Genomic DNA, 24,858 nt, shown 5'->3' with positions numbered 1-24,858 from the left:
CATTTCCGAGCACGACGGATCCGCGCCTCATGGCTGATTAAAAGTTCCGCCCTGGGGTCGTGGACGACAGCCAATTAACCCTTAACGACCCTGTTTGCGGCGGAACCGACCGACGGTGTCGATGAACGCGTCGCTAAAAGTCCCGGTATTAACCTTCACGTCAATGGCAAACATTTTCTATTAACGTTCAGTGAGATTGTTAAGGGCTGCATATTATTACCCGGGCGAGATTGCAACTCGGCCCTTTTCGCCGGATTGTCTTTGCCGGGCGGACTTTGCAAGAGGACAATATAAATTATTGTTAAGGTATTATTGGGGGCGGGTGACGCACGGCCCCCTGTTAATGGAAATGAAGGCCCGTTAAGTCCTCGAGGCCCCCCAAGAGAATTAATCGCAGTCTGTTCGCCGTCGGCCGCGAAATTGTCCGCCGTGCAGGGAAGTTCGAATATCTTCTTCGGCTAAGTGTTTATTAATAGCAGAGCGTGGCTGAAATTGCTTTAGTTCCGGTACGTATACACGGAGCTGGTCGGGCCTCCTCGCTACCATACTACACTGCCAGCCCGTGATAAAGTTCCCACGACAGTGGCACGGCCAGAAATTCTACGTAGCAGCAGCTGCGGCTGGCCATACGCGGCCTCTGTTCACTTAGCCTCGTTAGTAGCGCGACCAAGATAAGCCCGGCCGCCTCGGCTGACCATTTACGGACTGCACTACTTACAAGCCCTACGCGGCTGTAATAACAACGAAACGCGCTGAATTCCGGCGATTACGCGACGCCCTCTCTAATCTGCCCACTCCTGATCCTTGTCTGACTCGAAATCCCTTATATTTATTGTACAAGTATTGAAACAGTTTACTTTGTGCAGTGATAATCGGCGATTTTAAAGGACTGCACCAAACTTGATTTTATTGAGCGATAGAAAAATTGTTTTTAGGGGTTCAGCAATAAATAAACTTTAAAATGGGATGTGTTAGAGTAATTATTAGTGAGACATAAACTGAAAGGTCAAATAATAATAATAATATTAAATAATAGTAAAAGAAGAATGAATGAATTTTTAATAATTCTAGTAATTGAGTAATTTATAGTTTGCTACTAAAAATTAAAAATTTACTAATAAATATTGTATCTCTTCTTTTATTTTTAATTTTGTACAGTGCGGTGTAAAACAATGTTCCGAGGATCTTCATCTTTTTAAAACCACAACACCACCTCTAATACGATTTTCTACGTTTTAATACTACACGGTCTAGTGATAAAGGTTTACCATTGTTCCATGGTAATGTAATGCGTAGAGATATTTTCTGCTTGCGCATTAAAAAGATTTAAAAAATCAGAGATTTTAAACGAACATTTAAATTTCAAATGAGAGTCCGGTTTAAAAAAGAATTCTTATCGAGGGTCACATTTTCGCAAACATCGTACATTCATTCCGGATGAGATTAGAACTAACAATGACTTTATTTTTTCAATCCGATAACCTTCACCTGAATTGTTATTCTTGTCTTTGGAATCGGAAGTTATTCGCGAAGCGAATGCTCGTGCTGTCGCTGTAAATTTGTTAACAATATGTTCGAGAAAAGTACCGTTCGAGCGAAACGATAAAGGTACCCTTATAAGCAGCCCTTATGAGGGCAACGATTGCATCTGCACGAGAGTGATACGATCTGCAATCGCGCTTGTAGAAGCTGAAAAGGGGTAGAAAGTTGTTCCCTGAAGCAATTCCGAGTTCTCGTTGGAGTTCCGGTGTGAACAACATTTCGAATAAATAAGAAAGCGCAGCGTGCCGGGAAGCGAAGTCACCGGGAAAAGTTCCTGCAGCTTGATAAAATAAATTGTGGCGTCAAGGGGAAATGTCATGGACGCCCGAAGGTCTTTCCTCCTACGATTCTTGGTGTCTCTGTAAAGGCTAAAGTGTGCCGAGCCAATCGCAATTGGCGACAACAATCCGCGAATTAAAATCGATTGTATTTCTCGTTCGACCATTATAAGACCAATCTCGACGCGATTAAGACCGTTGGAGTTTAGACTGTTTTCGTGATTGATACTTAACGGGCTGCTGTTTGCTTTCCGACAACAGTCGGAGGTGTTTCAGGCTGCAGTTGCGGCTGCAGCAGCTGCGGCTGCAGGCGGCGGCGGCCAACAACCAGCACCGACGCCCGCTGGCAACGAGACCAGCCCCGAAGGTGCTGTCGAGGGCAGCGCCATGGTACCTGTCACCTCAGGTGCGACGACACCTGCGACCGCGACACAAGGCACAGACCTGAAAGGACAACCGAAACGCCTTCACGTCAGCAATATACCTTTCCGTTTCCGAGACCCTGATCTCAGGGCAATGTTTGGGGTAAGTTCCTCTCAAAATCAACCCTAACCACCCCCATTCCTCCACTTTAATTTCGGTCTCCCTATTACGAATATAATCATTACAAAGGCAATTTTTGTCTACAAATTTTAAGCTCATTTTCCATCCGAATTTATCACACTGATTTACTAGCTAAAAATAAAGTGCAATTGACGCATAAATTACTAACCCTCGTCTGTTTCTTATTTTTCAATTTTATTTAACACCGAGCCTTTCGAAGTTACGGATTTCAGATTTTTTCGTTTACAATTCGTGGAGTTATCGAAATATTTTAGTATACTTCGCGAGACAAAATTTGTCGCGTTTACGCGTGTGGCATATGCGAGTTAAACATAGTCTTTCGGGCTTTGTATCACTGTCGCGTTCTTTGAAATTCCTTTCGACCTCTGCCGCCCCCGGAGACAGACGTGTCGTTTATCAAAGAAAAATATTGTTCGAGTAGATTGTACGCGACTGATGTGTATTTCCAAGCTAGAGTGTCCCTCGTGGTAGGTAGATTGAGTGGTTTTCGTGTATTTATGGCATTTTTTTACCCATGCTCATTTTTCCATCACTATTTTAATCACTGAGAAATAAATACCTTAATCGTACTTACTGTTCTATTAATTCCTTTTTCACTATATACGAATCTGTACAAATTTTAATTTTGCACAAGGCAGTGTCTCTTAAGGGTAAAATAAAACTGACTTTCCCATATTAGTTTTGTAAATTGATCGCGAACAGCGCAAAAAGAAATGAACTTCGAACAACTCGCACTCTATTTTCCCTCGAAGGTCTTCAGAAGAAGCCATAAACGCCTGGAAGCCGCAGTTTAATTATAACTCCCGGACAATTTGTTCGATCCGGGGGTATATAAAAATTGTTAAGATGCTTTAATCGCTTTATTACCCCGCCGCAGGGTATATGGTGCGTGACACAAGCTCGAACGATCTATAAAGAACATCCTGCGAAGCTCACAACTTATTTTCCGATTTACCCAATTCAAAATTGAACAACGTTTAAAACCGCTCGAACTACAATCCCAATTTAATCCTCCCGACATCGTCATCATCGCATGCGTAATAATTCACATTTAAAACCCTCCCGGAAACTGCGCTCGCCGCCATTTTAACGCGAGCAAATTCCCCCGGAACATTCGGAAACACCCTGTTTAATCGACTTTCTGTTTTCCAGCAATTCGGGCCAATCCTCGACGTGGAAATCATATTTAACGAAAGGGGAAGCAAGGTAAGCTCACGTCGCCCTTAGGCTGCGAGCCACCCCTGTCAACCCACCCCCGAAAATACTGTTAGACTTAAGCCACAGATCCGTGCCGAACGAAATCCCCGTCGCCAGGATGAATTCACTTCGCGTTCGAGGCCATCATTCCCCCCCCCCAGGAAACCGCCCTTGTTTCCCCGGGAACATTAATCCACCCCTGTATCCCGCAAATTTCCGAAAACTTTTCGATCCCGGTCCGATCGAACCCGGAGGGGAAGCGATTATTTAGAAGTTCGGCCCCTACGTCGATTCTACTTCTTGCAAACGTTCATCGAACACAACTTGTTCGAACAAATTTTATTTTGTTCTCGATTTACGCGGAATCATCCCCCGGAGAAAAAGCCTTTGTTGATTATTTCGAAGTTCGCCTCCGATACCGATTCTTGGAAGCATCGATCGAGAACAAAGTTTTGTTTGTCGAAATTTTGATTAAAGCCACAGTAGAAAGAAGTAGTAGAAAGCGTACTATATTTTCCCTCAGAATTTCTGTTATGCATTGTTTAGAATTGTCTCAGAAAAATTCAGTTCATTAGGACTAGTTTTAAAAAAGACATTACATTTCAAAAAGGAGCCATTTTAAGGATGAACCGGGCACATTTTACGCTCAGCTTGTAAATAATCGCATTTTCCCGGACGATCCGTCGTCAATCTTCATCCCCCAACGTCCAACCCCGAAGCAACCCTTACGCGTACCCCGATTTTTTCGCTGGTGGAAAATACATTCGAGAAGACATCCTGGCGTCGCGGACGTCGCGACGCCGTAATCGGCTGGATCGGAGGAGCGCATCGCCGCGATGGATCGGTCTCGATCTCCGGCGTAGGATCGTTCGATCATCCTGTCAACAATGGACGGTGGAAGAGGGAGGAGTCGCGGGCGATGCGCTCGTCCGTTGAACGGCCGCCTTCTCTTTGCAGCGCGATGGCAACGCTCATTCTCGGTCGCGCGGTGTGCACAGCGCTCCCGAGCGTGTAATAAACCCGGGAAAAGCCCGTAAAAAGCCTTGCGCCATTGTCAACCGGGCTCACCGGTGCCCGTGAACCTCCGGAAAACCGGAGCGAGAATTACCGCCGCGTCGTCTTGTTTCTCCATCGTTTTCACCCATCTTTTTATCTTTTTCTCCTCTTACTTTCTTCCCGCCGTCGAGATTATGGCTTCCACGGGCGGCCTGAAATACGAGAGACACGGATCCGTGAATTATGGAAATGCGGGGGAGGGAGTTGTTGAAAAGAGTGACGCCGAGATTGCCCCTCCTTCCGGTAATAAGATCGGGGAGGTTTCTTCCGTGGACTTTCCCCGATGAAAAAGAGATTTTCCTCCGAGACGAAATTCGAACCTTCTTCTTCTTCTTCTTCTTTTTCTCGAGCCGCACAATGCCTGTTCTCTGATTCGTAAGGACATTTTTCCTAGGTGATCATCCGAGCACTATAGCTCGAAGTAATCGGGAGTCGATGGTGCATGTGGATTTCTCGGGGACGATTACCGCCAGCAACTATCCGCTCTTTCTCTTTGTCGTGCAAGAGGAGTCATTATTGACTGTCTTCTTTAATCCGTGGATCAGCTCTGGATCTTCTTCTCCGCTGCTGTAATTTCCCATTATTCTTATTGGCTTGACCTGAGCGGATCGGATTTACAGAGGAGAGAGAGAGAGAGGTCGAGGAGGACGGGGAATGGAGATGATCGAGGATCGATTTCTTGGTCGCAGGAAAACCTTCAAATATTAAAATCCAGAACAACCAAACGGAATGATAAATCCATCGAATCTTTATCGAATGCTGGTTCGACAAATGGTGTTTCAACATTCTCCCATCGATTCACAGAAAATTGTCCCAATCGATTCGAAAAGAATGGCCTGTCGTGTTCGGATGGTCTCGATCAAGATAGACGTATGGATCGAGAAAGCACAGTCCTTGGGTAGTTTATACGAACACGGGAAAGCCGTAGGATCGCCGTCGAGTCGAAAGAAAACTCGGGGGAGTGCAGTCCCTCGTTGTAGCAACGTTTGAAATGCAAATCAGTTTCAATATGGATGACAACCGGTCTGGATAAGATCCGCTGTAATACATCGCGGCGACAGCCGGCATCCGGTGAGCTTGCATATTCAGCGTCTTTGCGTCAAGCACAGTCAAGTGCACTTCATCAAGCTCCTGCGGGTATCGGTAACCCAATAGCATCGGCTGCTGCTGGCGACGTCATGCTCGTCCATTGTCCAGCTGATCATGATCGAGCCCGATTTACCTTCCAGCTCTGATTTAGACGATCCTGCCGCTGACTCGGCCCGGCCCGGCGCGACGCCATCTTGCGAACTGCCGCTCGAACTCGAGGAAGACGCTGAAAACGCTGGGAATTCCAAGAGCCTCTCTGTTCAACTATGGCTGCCAAATTCCTCGAGAATTCACTTCATTTTGCTGACTATTCCGGTGATAATCAAGCCCGGTAATTAAATTTGTTAGCGTTGGATTGTCGGCAGTGGGTGCTTCGATTAGCCTCGGTTAGCAACAACTCCTTGAAAATTTGAATTTGGATTCTTTGGAGTTTGAGGAATGGCGATGAACTTACTGGATTTAGTGATCGAGAATAGTTGCTATATTTGATAAATATTTTACGCTTCGAGGGGTCGCTTCGACGACTGTTGAGTACATTAATTGTCGAGCTCGAAACGATTCCATTTAGACAAATTAAATTAAATTAAATAGAGATCAAGGAATTTATCAGTTTCTAGTTTAACCACGGAAGTGTCGAAAAATTAATTTCTCAAGAGACAACCAACTGTAAAATCCAAGAGATCCCAAGAGATGGGTTCTCAGTTGAAGAAGGCCAGACAACCTCGAGGATTCGAAAAGTTCCACTAATTAATTAACGATTATTTAATACCGAACTCTCGGTATTCCATTCAGCCAGTTACTACTTTTACATGCAACTATTACTATTTTTAGGGTTACTATTTTTACGTAAAATGATTGGTCTCTTCCAGTATGTGTCGTGAGACTCGTTTAGACAGAAAGATTTCTCTATTCTTGAAGAGTGGTGAAAATATTTACGGAAGCGCACGGACAGCTCGGTTCCTCGGAAGCTGCTGGAGGTCGAAAGAAATTAATCGTCTGGAGGACGCTCGGAAAGTTATGAAGAGAAAAATGCGATTGCCAAGATCAATCGGATCTCGGAACAAAGTTACAGTTAATACCCTAAGTGGAGGGGGCGTACTCGCCGCCGCGCCGGTACGAAATGATCGCTGGAGACAGCGTTTCCGGGGCAAAGAAATTCTCGAACCGGGTTCAGTCTCTCCGAGAGGATGGTAAATAAAACATGCAGCCGGAATCTAATTCACTTACCGAGACTTCTCGAAACTTTGATCCAGAATCGACGCTGCGAGATAAACAATTCCGATTCGATCGAGCCCCGTGGAACTTGGGGCTTCTTTGCTGCCGGAGGACTTCCGGTTTTCCCGTGGTAGCCCCTGGGACTCGATATTGGCCATCGAACACGTCCATGTGGGTCAGAGCTGCTCGAAACTTGTCCGACGTCTTCAAAAGTCGCCATGAAGAAACTCTGGAAAGGGAATTTATTGAATATAAAAGAAAATAGGAAAAATCAAGAAGCAGCAGGCTCGTGGTACTATTTTCATAGAGTTTTTCTGTATCACGGGAAAAATGTTACGCGTGCCCTGGGAAAGTTGCGCAGTTTGAAAAATCGCGCAGAAAGTTTCCGGCGGGAAATAACGAAAGGCCGAGGTTGTTCTTCGAGTGCGAGATGGAGCCGCGGTAATTGGATCAGAAATTCATTATTCCGGCCGACTCCTCGCGGATAATGATTCCGAGAAACGTAAATCGGGACAGGGGAAGTTTCGAGGAGGAGAGCCCCGAAGCATCGAGATTGCATATTCAGCGAGAGCTATGCTCGGCGGGATTGTTTTATTGTTGCGACACGGGTCGAGCGATCAGGGCCAATTTCGAACTTTCCAAGATTGGTTCCGAGCCTGCGGACGACGCAGCGAATCGTGGAAAAGGCTGGCACTTTGTCCAGAGCCTATGGTTTCTCTTTGGAAAATTGAAATTTTGCCGAGTTCCTTGATAGAGGTAGACTCCCTTCAGAACTTTCTATTCCAGAACTGGGAGCTATTAAGTCCCGATAATTACGTTCAAGTCTCCGAGAGGTCTCCGTAAACTTCGATCTCGAGATGATCGCTTACTTACTTTGTAAAAATTCCTTGACATTTGAAACTTCCAGCTTCTCTTCGCGACCCTTATCCGAGGGCTCGGAGCTATTAAACTCCGATAATTATGTTAAAGTTCACGAAGGTAAACTTCCATACCGATAGCGAAAAAATTGCTTGAAATTCGAGATTTCTAGTTCCTCTTTGGAGATACCTGAGAACTGGGACCTATTAGGCTACAATAATTATATTGAGTCAAACCTTTAGTTCACTAAACATTCTCCGAACTTCTCACACTTTCTCTTCGCAAAATCTCATCTGAGAACCGAGATATTATAAAAGTCTCCCAAAGGTTCAGAAAATTCTTTGACAGTGTTCCTTTTTTGCGTCCGCGATCACTCTAAAACAAACTAAGGACAAAGAGCCTAAGCGTCCAACTATTCCAGAGCTCTCGGTAAACTCGAATCTCCGAAGGCAACGCTCGTTTATTCCATAAAAATTTCTTTCATTACCTTCCCCGACATCTGATCACTACACTTCCTTCGGAAAATCTTATCCGAGAACTGGGAAACTAATCATCGAAGTCTCCGAAAGATTCAGTTCCACAGAAATTCCTTTTATAAGTTTCTCGACCGACTCAGATCTCGGGGCTTCTCGTAAAACGAGAAAACCGTATCTAACAAGGAAACACTGTACCCCTGACACTTTAATCAAACTTTTTCAAACGGCAGAGAGAGAATTGCCGGAACAACCTCATGAAGTAATAATTAAACTGGCCACGTTCTCGCAAACGTTCGTTGTTTGTTGTCTTGTTTAGTGGAACGGGAATTGAATTGGACCTCAATTGTTCCGCTAAGAAATTAATTATAATTCCTGGCGTTCAAAAATCCTGGCTGTTCAGACATTTTTCAAAAATACATTTTATCCGTTAAATGATTAAATTGTAGTTTGCTAATGCCGCAAGACCTTGCGTGTTTTACACCATATATTCTTTCTAAAAGCATCTGGAATTTTCTAATTTGGTAAAAAGTCTCTGTTTGGTGTTAAATTGACAAAATTGGTGACGTTCCTGGCGTTTAAAAATTCTGGCTGTTCAGACATTTCTCAGAAATACATTTTATCCGTTAAATAATTAAATTATAGTTTGTTAATGCCGCAAGTCCTTGCGTGTTTTACACCATATATTCTTTCTAAAAGCATCTGGAATTTTCTAATTTGGTAAAAAGTCTCTGTTTGCTGTTAAATTGACAAAATTGGTGACGTTCCTGGCGTTTAAAAATCCTGGCTGTTCAGACATTTCTCAGAAATACATTTTATCCGTTAAATAATTAAATTATAGTTTGCTAATGCCGCAAGTCCTTGCGTGTTTTACACTATGTATTCTTTCTAAAAGCATCTGGAATTGTCTAATTTGATAAAAAGTCTCTGTTTGGTGTTAAATTGACAAAATTGGTGACGTTCCTGGTGTTTAAAAATCCTGGCTGTTCAGACATTTCTCAAAAATACATTTGATCCGTTAAATAATTCAATTATAGTTTGTTAATGCCGCAAGTCCTTGCGTGTTTTACACCATATATTCTTTCTAAAAGCATCTGGAATTTTCTAATTTGATAAAAAGTCTCTGTTTGGTGTTAAATTGACAAAATTGGTGACGTTCCTGGCGTTTAAAAATTCTGGCTGTTCAGACATTTCTCAGAAATACATTTTATCCGTTAAATAATTAAATTATAGTTTGTTAATGCCGCAAGTCCTTGCGTGTTTTACACCATATATTCTTTCTAAAAGCATCTGGAATTTTCTAATTTGGTAAAAAGTCTCTGTTTGCTGTTAAATTGACAAAATTGGTGACGTTCCTGGCGTTTAAAAATCCTGGCTGTTCAGACATTTCTCAGAAATACATTTTATCCGTTAAATAATTAAATTATAGTTTGCTAATGCCGCAAGTCCTTGCGTGTTTTACACTATGTATTCTTTCTAAAAGCATCTGGAATTGTCTAATTTGATAAAAAGTCTCTGTTTGGTGTTAAATTGACAAAATTGGTGACGTTCCTGGTGTTTAAAAATCCTGGCTGTTCAGACATTTCTCAAAAATACATTTGATCCGTTAAATAATTCAATTATAGTTTGTTAATGCCGCAAGTCCTTGCGTGTTTTACACCATATATTCTTTCTAAAAGCATCTGGAATTTTCTAATTTGATAAAAAGTCTCTGTTTGGTGTTAAATTGACAAAATTGGTGACGTTCATTTCGTTTCGGAGCAGGTGAAACTTCCACGTAATAAAAGTTGAAACTGTTCGAAGCGACAGGAGGTTACCGTGGTTAGTTGAACAATTTCCCGGCGACGAATTCCGTCGTCAAACGATCCGGGAATATCGATCCTTCGATAGTCGAAGTCAGCCGGCCGGCTGCGCACGGTACAAGAATTTATTAAAGAGCCGAAACGGGAAGTTAATTAAACCATTTCCTGCGAGCCGACGAGCACCGTCGATTAAAGCCTCGGCCCCGAAAGCCGCTGGTACGCAATCAATGGGGCAAACAAATTACCGAACGCGAAGTCGCAAATCAAATAAAAGACGTCGCCGGTTAGCAATAACGGCTGTCCTGTTCCCGTCGTCCTGTGCGATCCTGACGGGAGGAGGAAGTCCGTCGCTGCAGTCGCATCCGTCCCCGCCGACGGCCAATCCCCAGCCGTGCACTGGGTTTCCCAGTTCGCTGGGGATTAATTAAACGCCGTTGACGTCCGTTATCGCCCTTCGATGCTTGCCCCGAGACCACCTGTTTTTCTTGTTTCGCGCGATCGGCTCTGATTGGCCCGTCCGTCTCATCGCTTCCGGAAATCTGGACAAGATAACGGAGCATGATATCGTGCCCAGTCAATGGTAATTCTTAACCTCTTAAGCACGGCGCAATCGTCCGCAACTCTGTCTCCCAGGTACGGCGCGCCTGGTCGCTGATGGCACAAGAGCCACTATAGTGGCGTTACCGTTCAAACTGATCCTTTCCACGGAAAGCCACTATAGTGGCGTACAATGCTTAAGAGGTTAATGATGATACCTCCTCTTGGTAGGGAGGCTCACTCTTTTCGACAAATTTAGTGAAATCCTTATTTCGATCTGTGTCTCTGTTTCACTGTGGTTTCCCTTTGTAAATATGGAAGTCAATGTAAATATCGAGAGGTGGAAAGAAAGTTCAGAGGATTTTCTTTCCCTCTAACTATATCTCCCAGGTACGGCGCGATCGTCCGCAACTCTATTTCCCAGGTACGGCGCGCCTTGCCGCGGATGGCATAAGAGCCACTATAGTGGCGTTACTGTTCAAACTGATGCTTTCCACGGAAAGCCACTATAGTGGCGTACAATGTTTAAGAGATTCATATTGATACCTCCTCTTGGTAGGGAGGCTCACTCTTTTCGACAAATTTAGTGAAATGATCCTTATTTCGATTCGTGTCTCTGTTTCACTGTGGTTTCCCTTTGTAAATATGGAAGTCAATGAAAATATCGAGTGGTGAAAAAAGAAAGTACAGTGGATTTCCTTTCTTGGACTATTTTTACTACATTTTCAAATTATATCAGTTTCTTTACGGAGGAAGACAATTTTCTGGAAGATATCTAACTCCACGCAAATTTTAATTTTCTCATCATTTCCCTCAGAAAGATCTGCAGTAATTCTTCAATAGTTCCAAAAGAAAATGTGCCAACGACGGCAGCGAGTCAATTCGCGAAATTTCTGCACAGCGATCCGCAGCCTCCGACCAGGCACGATCAAAGGAACAATGCTAAACGTTTGCTTTCCCGATCGAGCGCGTAATTTCGGAGAAACAAGACGGCCCCCTGCGACAATGCGAGCAAACGGTCCTCTCCCACGCAGGTTCCGTGGCGGAGCACGGGGACTGCAACAGTCGCCGAATCGGACAATGGAAAATTCCCTCCGCGAAACGGAGGCCGATAAATCGCGGAAAAGCGGCCTTCGCATAATTCGAGACGCGAGTCCTCATTCGTCACGCGTCGCCGGAGAGAGTGGGAGGAGGGACGGAGAGAAAGAGAGATTGAACAGCGACAATGGCGCACCGGCGCGGCGGTTTCGCCGTTTGCATTGCAAATACACTTCTCCCGGCGCATTCTCGCCGGGGGGAGGAGGACGGCGAGGAAAATATGCGGCGACAACTATCGCGGAGCGTTGCCATCGCTTTTTAGCATTTAAGTGATCGACGGGAGTTGACGGGATCGGCACGCGATCGTCCGCAATAAATCCTCGGAACGGGGTTGCTAATACTAACCACCTACCCTCGTGCACTGGATAGACCTTCGCAATTAATTCTTCTTCTTGCAGAGATGTACGAATTAATCCGACACATTGTATGCGGACTGAGATAGTATTTTATAATTGGTGTCTTCCGGCGAAGATCGTCGGAGGACCGTGACAAGCCAAGAAATACTGTGCTAGTATAAATACAGCAATTTTTAAAAAATACTTTCACTGAAATCGTCAACAATAAACCAGCATGCAATGTGTTAATATCGGCGGTTCGTATATTGTACGGAATCGAACACGTCAACCATTCAATTTGACCCTTTCGATGTTTAATTTGTCACTGGTACAGACAACGGCCACAATGTTTAATTTGTTAATAAGAAATTTGGTGTACCTTGATTTTTACATATCATAGTAAGAGCACAATACAAGTACGAATAATGTAACGTGAATGGGCATCGAAAGGGTTAATTCCTGCGAGCAAATCCTAATCGTTTGACCAGTGCACAAGGGTGAAATAGCATCGAAGGAGACTGCTGCTTCAGACAGTCGTTCGATCGTTTCAGCGATCGCGATCGATCCCGTCACCGATCCCACGCGATATTCGCGTCGCTCCCGCGGAAATCGCGTGTCCAGCCTGGATCCTCGATCGCGAACGTCGGTCGGAGGATCGACGGCGGCCGATTTCCGCGCGATCGACGCCCTATGTTAGATCCTAAGGTGAGCGAGAGAGTGATGATCGCGCGAGTCTGTGAGAGAGACCTTTTCTCGAAAGCTTCGTCAATGTAAATGGAATGTGGCATCCCTAATGAAGTGCAGCATTTTGGAGAAGAGATACTTTGAGATCAGCGCGGGACGAGGTCGCCGATCGCGTACCCGATTTACACTTTGCTCCTCATGTCAGTTTACTGTTGACGTCATTGTGCCCTTCAGCCGACAGTTTCGTTTACTCTGTCGGCAGACGTTCGACAATCGAACGATCGCTGAAAGTCGAGACGATAGGGCATCCGGTCGGCGTACTTGTCTAGCGCTGAGTATGTGCCAGTGACACGTACATACATACCATAATATAACCAATGGTGTTAGTTCTCGTAGTTGTTAGACGAGCTATTGCATTTTTACTAGCTAGCATTCCGCATTTTATCATTATTTAGCTCCCATTGGTTATAAGGCAGCTCGGTGCGCCACTTTTAACGTGTCCGCCGCTGTTCTCCACCTTCGCGACTAAAAGTAAAAAAGAAAATATCAAAATTTTGTGGAACAATTTTTGTAAAAATTTAACCTAGCACTCGAATCAGCTTCTAGATCTCCCGATTCAATTCTCTGACCAGTGCTTATCAAATTAAAGTGGTCTCTTTGCGCTGATATTTTGGCTAGTCTATATTTTCGGATTCGGAAAAGTGCAGCAGCGGACACGAGGTGCACCCGGTGGGCCGGCTGCCGCCACTTCCGGTCGCGGAGGAGACCCTCGGGAGATGCTGCCCATTTGATTTGATGAAACTTTGTCACACCTCGTTTTTTCCGACGCTATTATACTTACTACTTTTTCTAACCTGAAAGTCGAAAAAAGGAAAACAAAAAGTCGATACCTCCACTCTTGTGTCCTTTCTTCTCTCTCTGACGAGTTTCCCAAGGCGTTTCAAGGCCGGCGCACACAAGACCACCCGCCGGTGTACACCGTACACGCGAACGTGGACTAGATACGCCGCCTAAAGCCGTCACTAACAAACTTAGAGCCGCGACTTTGCCTGTCTACCGAGTTGTTGATCTTTCCAAGCTCAGACCTGCGTTCGCGACTTCTCGTAGAGGCCTAGCTCTCAGCACACACACACACACGCACCGACACGGACACCCCGTACACGTCTAATTATGGTTCACACGACGCGCCGTCTTTACTAATCCACCTGCGACGTTGGCTTGCGACGCGCTACGTGCCCGCCATTATGGTTCACAAGTCCTCCGGAGACCTCCACTTGTCCGCCATTTTCTGGAAATCGGCGCGTTCGACATTTATTTCGGAGCTAATGAAAATTATCTGTTGCTTATTTTTACGGAAGAAGAATCTGAACGGTATATAATTTTGTAAAAACCGTGGCATTTATTTTGCAAGTTAATTAGATTACTTGCAACAGTTATGTTTGTAAAACACGAACACCGCTTGTCCGCCGCGACGGTTAATAATTTTCTAGAAATCGGCGCGTTCGACAATTATGTTCGAAGTTAATTAACTTATTTGCAACGGTCGTAGTTTATTTCGTAAAAAGAACGACCTTCGGAGTTAATTAAATCATTAGCAACAGTTACGGTTTATTCTTCCGGGTGAGGGAACTCGGGGTAAATTGCGGGTCGTAATAGTCGTGTCGATCTACCTCGAGTGTTTTAATTGAAACATCAAAACATCAAATCAGAAATGTCATGGATAATTAAATTATTTTTTCTCGAGCCTTGACTAGTTTTTATTTTATCGTTCAATTTTTTATCGTGATCGATTAGTTGCAGAAATAATCTCTCAGTGTTCACAGACTTTTCAACAATCTGTCAGTGGATTTTGCACATTTTTGATGTTAGTAGACTTAATGAAACATTCATTACAGAACACGGATTAAAACATCGTGCGATGTTGAACAAGCGTTGTAGAATAACAACGCTGAACAAAAGCGGTGCAAACTTTTAAAATGGCTCTGTATAACAATTAACAATTTATTAAAATCGCTGCTTCACACACACAAACAGCAATGTTATTTCGCTTAATTAAAAACAAGAGAAAACATATTATACAAACTTCGTCCTACAAATAGTTTATTAATAATTTTTTTAATCGGACATCGCGCGAGTCGCAAGCCAACGCAAACAGCATGATACCGTATATATATAATACATTGAATATAAATATGTATGTATATTCACGAACACACACACACACACACACACACGGTCACAAAAAAAAAGAACAAACACACAAAACACTCCTGTACATGTACGTACGTATCTCTATCTGATTGTTATATCATTATTATTATATGTAAATAGTAGTCGCACGCTTTTGTCTAGGCGAGTCGAAGGTATTAATGAAAGGCCCATGCTTCTACCTCTTTTATATTACTCACGTATGTGTCTTAGGATAGAGAAATGCTGCTTTCGATCTCACCAAACCGTTTTGTCCGGCGTTTATGACAGTAACGCGCGCCGTTTGCCTCTTCTCGTTGCAACATTATTCTCTCTCATTCTCTCTGGACCGATCCTAATTAATCCTGCAGGAACCACCTGTCTCGATCCATCCCATAAGCCCCGTCCGGATCCCATGTACAAGTTTGCACGCGGTCTGATCTCGAAAGACGTTGCCCGAAACCGTTGCATCGGGTTTACCAATCGGTGACATGTTCTCTGAAAAATTAACACTGAGCAAGTTGTAAAGTCTGCAATTTTACAAATATTTTTCTATTTCACAATTTTTTAAAAAAACAGGAGAAAGTTTGTAGAACTTTCGCCAACTTATTCCTGGCAATTTTCTGATTGAAACGACACTAAACACGATATAATTTAGCGCGCCTACACGATCTATGTCACAGCACGGACCCGAGGATTGGTCTTAGATCGAGACTTCACTGTATTCTGTTAATTCTCGCGAGTAAAATTAATATTCAACCGATTGGTAAACCAAACGATCTTCGAGTCACAGTGCCACACGATTGTTAACAAAGTTTCCCCGTATTTGCAGCAAAATTCAGTTCGAAAGGGGGAAGCTTTTCCTCGAATCAGATTCGGCCGACAATTCTCTAGGGAAATTCCCCCATGAACCGAGCTAGATCTAGGTGAAAAGGTATGGAATCTCGGTAGACACCGGGTCGGCGATAATCAATCGCAAGATCGCAATAATTCGCGAGGCCTTGAAACTCCTTGGATCTCCTCGCCGCCGAATTACTTTTACTAATTGATCCACGTGACGTAGCAAAGAGAGAAAGAGAAAGCGAGTGAGTGAGTGAGAGAAAGAACGAGAGAGAGATATATATATAGTTCAACACAGGCAAAAAACAAAATAATAAAAAAAAAAGAACGAAATGAATAGAAAAGAAAACAGAAAAATAATAAGGAAAAACGGCAAAAATGATAGATGGAAAAGCGGCGACAATGATATATATATGTATACGTGTATATCTCTCGCGCCACTTCCATCGCGGTTTACACACACGCACACACTCCTTGTCTCTTGACTCACCCTCTCTCTCTATACGTATCTATATATATATAATCTTGAATCTCGTATTGTTTTGTGCGCTTTTATATCGCTGTTTGCCAGCTTCGGTCACATACTTCAAGTATTCTTCAAGTACCCCACTATTCTTCGTTCTCCGCCACTTCTCCCCGTACCGCCCCCTCGTCCCTCGCCCACCTAATTTCCATTCCGTCCGATGAAAACACGCATACACACACTCACAGAAAACGTTTTTCTAGATAGAACGCCGCGGGGCTTCCAGATATGCTCGTGTCATTCTCAAGGATCGTTTCCCTGGGCTCTGTATTAATTTTTCACTCGCAGGCTGTATCGACAATCACTTCGTTTCTTCTTTTCGACCCTCCGAGTTGCTCCTCGGGTTTTACTTTCTTGTAACTTCTCGTTTAACGATTGGTCTTCTGCGTTTGTTACAGAAAATGTTCACATTACAGTCTCTTACCTTCAATTGATAATATTGTCTACAGTGATCTCTCTATATATGTCGCCAAGGCCTGGACGATAAACGTCGCGGAATTATCTCCACTACCGCAGGGTATACCCCGTGAAACATAACACGGCTCGGGTATGTGCCCTGGACGTGTTGGTGACATATATCGAGAATTCACTGTACCAATAGCATATATGTCAATCCGGAACCATAAAAATTCCGAAATTTGATCATTGCATGGCTCGATGATCGATAGAATAAAAATTATCTAGTCGAAAATAGGAAGCTGTATCTGAATATTTTTTTGTCACTGTATACAAATCGTGAATTTCAATTGTTGACTTGTTAACCGGGGAAGAAACATTAATTCGTTCTTCGTATTCTTCTTTCTGTTCTCTTGTTTTTTAAACTCTTCATTAATTCTATTTATTTAGTAGAAAATTCGTCACTCCAACACTGCTATCACATGACTAGATCGTAATATAGATCATTTCAAATAATTATTTTCCTTTTGTTTAACTCTGTGGAGGTATGACTAATCGCGCAGATATACGAATTCGTTTTTATTAATATTTTCTCTTATCTCGAAGGATTATGTTTTGTCTAATAAATCAGTAAGTTTAATTACAATAACGAGACGCCAGTACATATTCTACATTTTCTTCCGTACGTGCATTCTCTTGTTCCAAAAAATTTAATACTGCTGGTAGCGAACGACTTATTTAATTAACCTCTCTGTAATTAACTCCGCAGGGTTGCCTATACTGTGCTCACCACGTTTCTCCCTTTTCAAAGTTCGTTTCCCTGAAACATACGAATCTTGCAATTAAAGCGATATACGTTCGAGGGTAATACATTCTTTCTGTTTCGTTATAATTTATTCGTGCATATTTTCGTCTTTTGTTTCCTGGAGTATGGTTATCGTTAGACTGCGGATTTTATGCATTCATAACAGAAAAGAGTAGAAGAAAAATTCGAGGGAACATTGTGATAGTAATAGCATTAAAAGAATTTTCGTTATTTTCATTTTGCAACCCTTTGTGGACGAAGAGCTTATAAAAATGTTAAAAATACTCTGCTTCGAGAATTGGATCGTATATTAAAGTCTTCTTTACTCAGATAAAAATAGTATATTTAGTATATTTAGGTATATTTAGAGATGTTAGACCAATTAGTTTAGTATGTGATGAGAAAAAGAAATTTTGAAAAAATTACGGAATTTCTGTTTGCCTCCTGTTACAAAAGGGAACGATCGATATTGGATACTAGAAGAAAGATATATAGCTCAACGATAATTTAGAAAAATATAATAATATAATATATTTCGCAGTAGGATCCGCAGTCTATCAAGCCTAGTTCCCACGCAGCCATAAACGAGAGGCAAGTTACCCGGTTAGCAGATTAGGTCAGCGATTTGCCGTGGCTAAGGGGGTGCGAATAGGGGTGAGAACGATTTCCCGGTGAAATCGTGCGTGAGCCCGGCTGTCCAAGAAAACAGGTCCGACGTGTCGTGGAAGAGGACTGGTTCTCGAGTTTCGCCTGTGACACACAACCTCGCCGACGAGGTCTCCCACCCAAGTGTCTTCTCCTCCGCCAAGCGTCTCCCTTTCATCCCCTACTACATATACATACATATATATATATATTTATCGGCAAAATCACGCATTGACCCGCGGCGGTCGATCGATCGCTCGATCGTTTGCCTTGGTTGTTCGTTGGAATATAGCTGTCTCCTGTTGGAAACACACACCGGCACACGCCTCACCACCCCACACCCGGTCGACGTAGTGTTAACACCTTTTCTTTCCTCTACTCTGCCTTGCCACGTTCTTGCACCTAGCTGTTAAGTAATTGGTCGATTATTGTTACACGCCACACGCGACGTTGATCACCGTTACCTCGCGCACCCCCACACGCATACATACATACATACATACACAGACAGACACGGACACCGTCAGATCGACGGGAATCGGGTCTGTAATCGTCATACCAATCGCTCGCGGTACCCGCTCTTCGGCTACTCAGTGAACATCGCCGAATTCATTCTCAATAGACTGCGAATTTTTGCCGAATTCCACGTTCTTTTTATTCGTCTCTTCTCGAAATCTGCAACTACCTTCGAATACCAATTTTTAAAGTCAGAGCGGCGCCCTAACATATCGAAAACTCTTAAAAACCCACCAACTTCGCGTCTATCTTTTGACCCAGTGAACTCCTGCCATTAAAACTGACATTTTTGACATTTTCTTGTAAGAATATATAGGATTGCATTTAAAAAAGTTGAAAATTTCTGGTCCCCCAAAGTGAAGTTCAGCCGATAATCGAACATAAGAACGGGAATTCAGGCAAAATTCCAAAGTCTAAGGAGACAGACACTCGCATAAACGTCGAGATCCTCATACAACTGGATCGACGGTTCGCAGAAAGCTCTGGTCGCCGTCTTCGGGTCCCCGGTTTCGCCTAAGTGACAGCGCCGAGGAAGTTGGGATCGTTTCGAACGATCGATCCACCCGCAAATCGCTGCGAGAATTGCGCGCGTCGAAAGAATCGCGGACAACCGATGTTCTCAGCGTTTCCTCGCCTGTTACGGCGATTAATCACAGTCCGCCGGTTAATTAGTCATTCCGCGATCGTATCGGCCTCCCTTAACATCTCACTTACAATCCGAGCGGATCTGGGATCGTTAATCGCCGATCTTATCGGTGATTGCATTTTTTCCCGTCTCGTTCTCGAGTGCGGGTCTTCCTGACGTTCGCGAGCGATTAGGCTCCTTGAGCAATCCTAGACGCGCCGATGAGTAATCGTCGATGGATCTCGGTGGACTGTGTCTAGATCGCGTGGGTGTAAGTGCAATGAACTTTCGCAGTCCATTTTCTGCGAAACTGTTTCTTTAACTAATCGTTGCTGTTCATGGTGCAAGCTACACGAGATAATTAGGGGGCTTGCTTTGAATGAAACATTTTGTTAGGTTAGTCCTGTATAATTTCTGGTAGCTTGTTTAGCAGAAATTATGTTTACTAGTCCACTTTCTATAAATTTTTCAATTTTATTATCAGTATACAAAGCAAGGAAAGTTAAATTCGATCTTCACGTGAGATGCTCTACAGTAAATTTGTAAATTTCACTGTGAATAATATTGGAGGATTGTTATCGAGGCAAGGAGGCTCAAGAGAGCTATGTTTCTAAATGATTCATCTATTTTCAACCTCAGGATCTCACGCAAGGGATTTATAATTATTTTTATCAAGGGGGTTTATTGGTGCTTAATTTTTCTCGGCAACGACGTCCGAGAAATAAACCAATCAGTCGCTATTTCAGCGGTACGTTCTTCTATCCACTTCCACGCTTGAAATCTTCTGGATCTGAGAGCCACCCCGACGGAAAGACGTTCCAGCTCCGTCGGAATGACGGATTTCGCCTCGCTTCCGGTTCGTACGGTCCAATTTCCGTCCATGTTCCACCGATTGCGAGTCAGGTGTCGTCCTCCCGTTTAATCGAGCGCGATCCCACGGGAAACCAGCGTCCTCCTTTAAACAGGCCCCCGGGCGATAATTAACGCCGGCTAAGCGGCTCGTAAAATGTCATTATATCGGGAGGGGAGAAGGATTTCATCAAGAGAAGTCTTGATCCTCCCACCCCGTTCCCAACTAGGCTCGATCGTTTGGTTCTCGTGCGACGAAAGTGATTTTCACCGATTTTAACGAATTGTAACTCTTTCATTTTTGCGAATCGGATCGCGAAATTTTGGGAGCACATTTCTGAGAAACGTCGTGTTCCGTTACACGAGGATCCCCCCTTAAGAGCGCGATTAGATTAGAGAAGAACGGGATTATATCGCTCGTCGTCGACCAGGAGCCTTTCAATTACGCCGCGGGAAGATGGATCGCTCGATAAGCCCGCGATCGATCGCAACGGATCGACGAGGCTTATCGATGAACGGTGTTTTTCAGCTGTTCTTCGAGGTCCCGAGGATTAAACGCGGATAATCGAGCTCCTTCGACGAGCCCTTGTCTCTCTATCCTTCCCTAGGAAAACTATGGATCCCACGATTTTCATTGTCGCCTTCGGGTGGATCAGCGGCGATTTATCTTCGTGTTTTCGAAAACGACTAGGATTTATAGTCCACTTCTGGAAAGATTGCCGGAGTCGACAATTATCTGCTTCGAATGATTCGCATTCGCGAGCAATTAAGGATCTATCCTAGATGTCTCGCGGTGGTAATAGATAAATCGTCGGGCAGAAATGTTCTTCAGTGTTTTCGAAGAGGAAACGACGATTTATATTCCGCTTCGTATAAAAGGTCCGTCATTAATTCTTCTTCTTTTTAATTGAGCATCTTAAAAATATCGAGGATTTATGTTGCACTTCGTGTCTCTACAAAAATCGCAGAACCCACGCTGTAATCAATTATCCTCGCTGAATGAATCGTCGATTCCTGCAACTTCAATGAAGAGAAAAGTAAAGGTTCATGGTTCGTTTGGAGTTGGCAGTCGGTTTGAAAAATATCAAGGATTTTCATTCCTTTCGCTTTTGTATAATCTGACGATGTTGCTAATTTCTTTTTTTTTTTTTTTTGGAATTAATCGTTCGTGGAAATACGCTTTCGCAGTCTAACAACCGCGTTTTGTCACAGAATAGATGCAACTATCCTTTCGAAACGGATAAATAATCGATTCGATTCTCCGTATAAAACACCACAACCTATACAGGTGAAGTTTCCCAATCTGATCGAACGCTAATCCCCAATTTCCCTCGTAAAACCTGCAGAGGGCATGTTTGAAACTCCGATTTAAAAGTCTCCGGCTATTTTCCATCTCAAAGATCGATAATAACAAGATTAGAGTTTCTCCAGCACACAAAAGTCTCGGCCCGATAGTCGAAGCGATGAAACGTCGACTGTAAAACTTCCCGCAGAGCCTGGATCACGTGTTTTCCCGGGTTTACGATCACACGGCCATCCAACTTTCTCGAAATTGGCTCGAATACTTCGACCTGCTTTTCGCGGGTCGACCGGTAACCTCGTCCTCCCGCGATTTTTCACCGGGAACCTCGAGGATGCAGCGTTCGTGCAGTAGCGTGCGAGATGCGAATCTTTCTGCGAGCGAGATAATAATAATTACCGCCTCCGCGTATCGTTTCCGCGACGCTCTCGCAACGGGGGTCGGTCTCCGTCCCCGCTCGTCCCTTCGCCTTTGCCGATAGAGCGGCTGATTAATGGCGGACCCGCAGTTTCGCCGGGCAGGCCACGGCAGAACGAGCCGGTATCACCCGAAACCACCGATCTGCCGCGATATCGCGGAAACGAGTTCCGAATGGCCGCGATAAGCCGCGGATATTTCGACTGGAACGAGGTCGTTCGGACCGCGGATGAATCGGCCGCGTTTACACTGTTCCCAGGATTCTTTGCCCGCGGAAACCATCCCCGTTTCCAGCAAACCTTCTTCTCAAGCGAAACCATCTGGCTCACTCACTTTCCGAAAGCCCCATCTTCTTTCACAAATTCGGTTCTGGGAACGTCTGTGCTTAACTCGAAAATTCACCCTGCAGTGGTCCTTTTCAGTACGGTTTTTGGCTCTGTAGAATGTGTAAACAATTCTGTAAAACATTGTGAGAAGACTGTTAAGTGCACAGTTCGTGACTGTAGAATTCGAATATGTTAAGAGTGCCAAAGAAGTTTGATTAATTATTTTCGGACGTTCGGGACGTGTACAAAGGTCTGAAGAAATTGGCAGAAATGTAAGAAAATGTGTAGCTTTTTACGTCGTCCGGAATATAGTAGTATTATGCATATTGTGCACATTACGGAAACCTTTCTATACAGTCGGTAGACCATGAGCCACTTTGCAAACGAATATTCCCAACCTCTCGAGCAATCAGACGTAAACAGCACCCATCGCGAAGACTTTTATCCAACCGCAAACACGATGTATTAAACCATCGTTACCATTCTCCTACGATTGTAGTTCACACAATCGTGCACGCTATAAATGCATAAATTTCCCAGCCCGGAGATTAGCCGTACAGTAAAAAGTATCACACGGAGAGGCCTAACAAAGCCGTAGACCAACCAACAATTTTTCCTTCTCGCCTCCAACCGGGCGTTGCATTGTCTTCCGAGGTGGGGTGAATTTCTGAGGGAAAAAGTAGCCACGGCGAATCGTAAAATAGCGAGCGGGCGAGATCGAAGGTGGTAATCTGATTTTTCGAGCCGCCCCGGTAATTATAGTTCCACCCACGGGCCTCGCGGAAACGTAATCCGCGCGAAGGGAAAGGGAAACGTCGAGGGAGGCGTGACCGCGATTTCGTTTAACAGAATTAACGCGAGGCATGTTTCGCCGTTCGGCGAAGATTTGTAAGACGCCGCGGGTCGGCGGATTAATTTCCTGAAAGAGGAGAAAGAAGGTTGGCGTGACCTGCACGCCAACCTCAATTTTCCGAAAGCCGATAAGCCTTTAAACAGGTTTTCTGCGAGATCGCGATCTCCCGTCGCGTGAACCGCTTCTCGCAGGCCGACGAAACCGTCGGGCTCGTTCCCCCGCGAACAGCGACGAGGAAAATTGCCGTGGCGAGTTTATGTGACCATCTGCCGCGACCCCGACTGCTTCGTTTGTACGATTACGAGCGCGTGTCCTACCTGTTGCTAATTTTCGGCGGACTTCCGAACGCGGAACCCTGGACTTCGCCGGTTGGATAGATTCGTCGAACAGATTTCAATTTTAACCGGAAGCTAGACGCGTCTCGATATCCGCGGGTCGATACGACGAACGATTCCCCTTACGCTTTTGCTCGCCGTATCTTCGATGCAGCTTGTCTACATTACGCTGATTTCCCAGGCGAGTCGTCCGACGCGTGTGATTCGCGCTCGTGAAAAACAGCTGGCAATTTTTCAGGAAGGTTGATGGCGATTGATCTTCCAAGTAACCAATTTGATACCGCATGATTTCAGTGCGGAAATCTAGGAAAGTGGTGGCATAAAACCATTTAGTAATGAGAATCGAGGTGGACGAGTTGGGTGGCACGAGCGGTGGAATTGTGGGATTGTGATCGTTGAGGTTAAGCGACGTTGGTTGGGGCTCGTCGAAAGATGGGTGGCCGCCTAGGGGGAAAAAAACGATTTTCCTTCGTCGTATTTACTCCAAACTTGATTTCCCATATTCTGGGTGATATTCGAGGTCGATAATCATAGTTGAGTTGCAATTGATGATGATCCTCTTCAATGGTGAGTTGTCACCAAAGTCTCCAAAGGAATTGATAGAATTATATACCAAGGGTAGGTAGAGAGAGTAGAGTGGTGTTCGTACTTTACACACTTTGTGAACTCACTCCAAACTTGAACCATTTTCCCAACCACTTCAATGTACTATGGATGAGTCAATTCACCAAGCAAGTCATCTACAAATCACTGAAGTGATTCAGAATCCAAAGGAACCTCCAACAAATCTGAAATTTGTTACACCAGACAAATGCTTCACGAGTCAAGTCTTCTAAAAACTCGCAAACCAATTCCGCACAGTCGATACAGGGTCTTCAACGATCGAAGCCCTGACCCGGTCGAATCAATATGCAAGGTCCAAAGTGCGAATTACTTCAAAGGTTCTCTCGATTCCTTCCTGCCTCCATCACGATCCTCAATTAACCCCGGCCCTAATTAATCAACGAAACGCAGAGAAATCGTAGCCTTGATTATTCCAAGGCAATTCTCGACGCGGCGCGATATTCAATTACCCCATCGATTCGATTACATCCGGCGGGGTGTCCCCCGTACTTCTACGGCCAATGAAACGAATTACGATGTCCTTAAATGGGGAAACAGGGTCCTTCGTCTGGTCGCATTACGTCAGGTTTCACGACAACTTTTGCGCGCTCTCTCTCCACTTTCGTTCTTCGAGGATGCCGATTTGATTTGGCGTTAATACGATTCCGCCGGGTTGCCGACAGCAACGTCCCGATGCCTAACAGCCGTTGGCAGCCGGTGTCTCGGCGGGGGAGTGAGAATCGAGGGAACTCGATTATCCGTGAGGCCCGCCCCCGCGCGTCTGCCTTCGCGAAACTCTGATTAATTCCTTCGACAAAGAAACACGACCTGTTTCCCGCGACTCTCGGAGATTCGTCGAGGCCCTCCTCCGAGAGAGGATTTCCCCAGCTGTCGCATTTCCACGTTGACA

The 24,858-nt window shown here is 44.4% G+C and overlaps 1 protein-coding gene across 12 annotated transcripts in view; it reads left to right on the top strand.

Annotated features, from left to right (window-relative positions):
* LOC143359946 (RNA binding protein fox-1 homolog 2) overlaps positions 1-24,858 on the top strand; it is a 437,182-nt gene that overhangs the window by 313,311 nt on the left and 99,013 nt on the right. For all 12 annotated transcript variants that reach the window (XM_076798373.1, XM_076798374.1, XM_076798378.1 and 9 more), the window contains 2 exons: positions 2,082-2,345; positions 3,537-3,590. In XM_076798373.1, the coding sequence (XP_076654488.1) occupies positions 2,082-2,345; positions 3,537-3,590 (318 nt within the window). The remainder of the gene's footprint in view (positions 1-2,081; positions 2,346-3,536; positions 3,591-24,858) is intronic.

This window comes from Halictus rubicundus, chromosome 12 (assembly GCF_050948215.1).
Source record: "Halictus rubicundus isolate RS-2024b chromosome 12, iyHalRubi1_principal, whole genome shotgun sequence".
Lineage (NCBI taxonomy): Eukaryota > Metazoa > Arthropoda > Insecta > Hymenoptera > Halictidae > Halictus > Halictus rubicundus.
The sequence above is the reverse complement of the archived record's forward strand: the minus strand, read 5'-3'. Positions and strand labels throughout refer to the sequence as shown.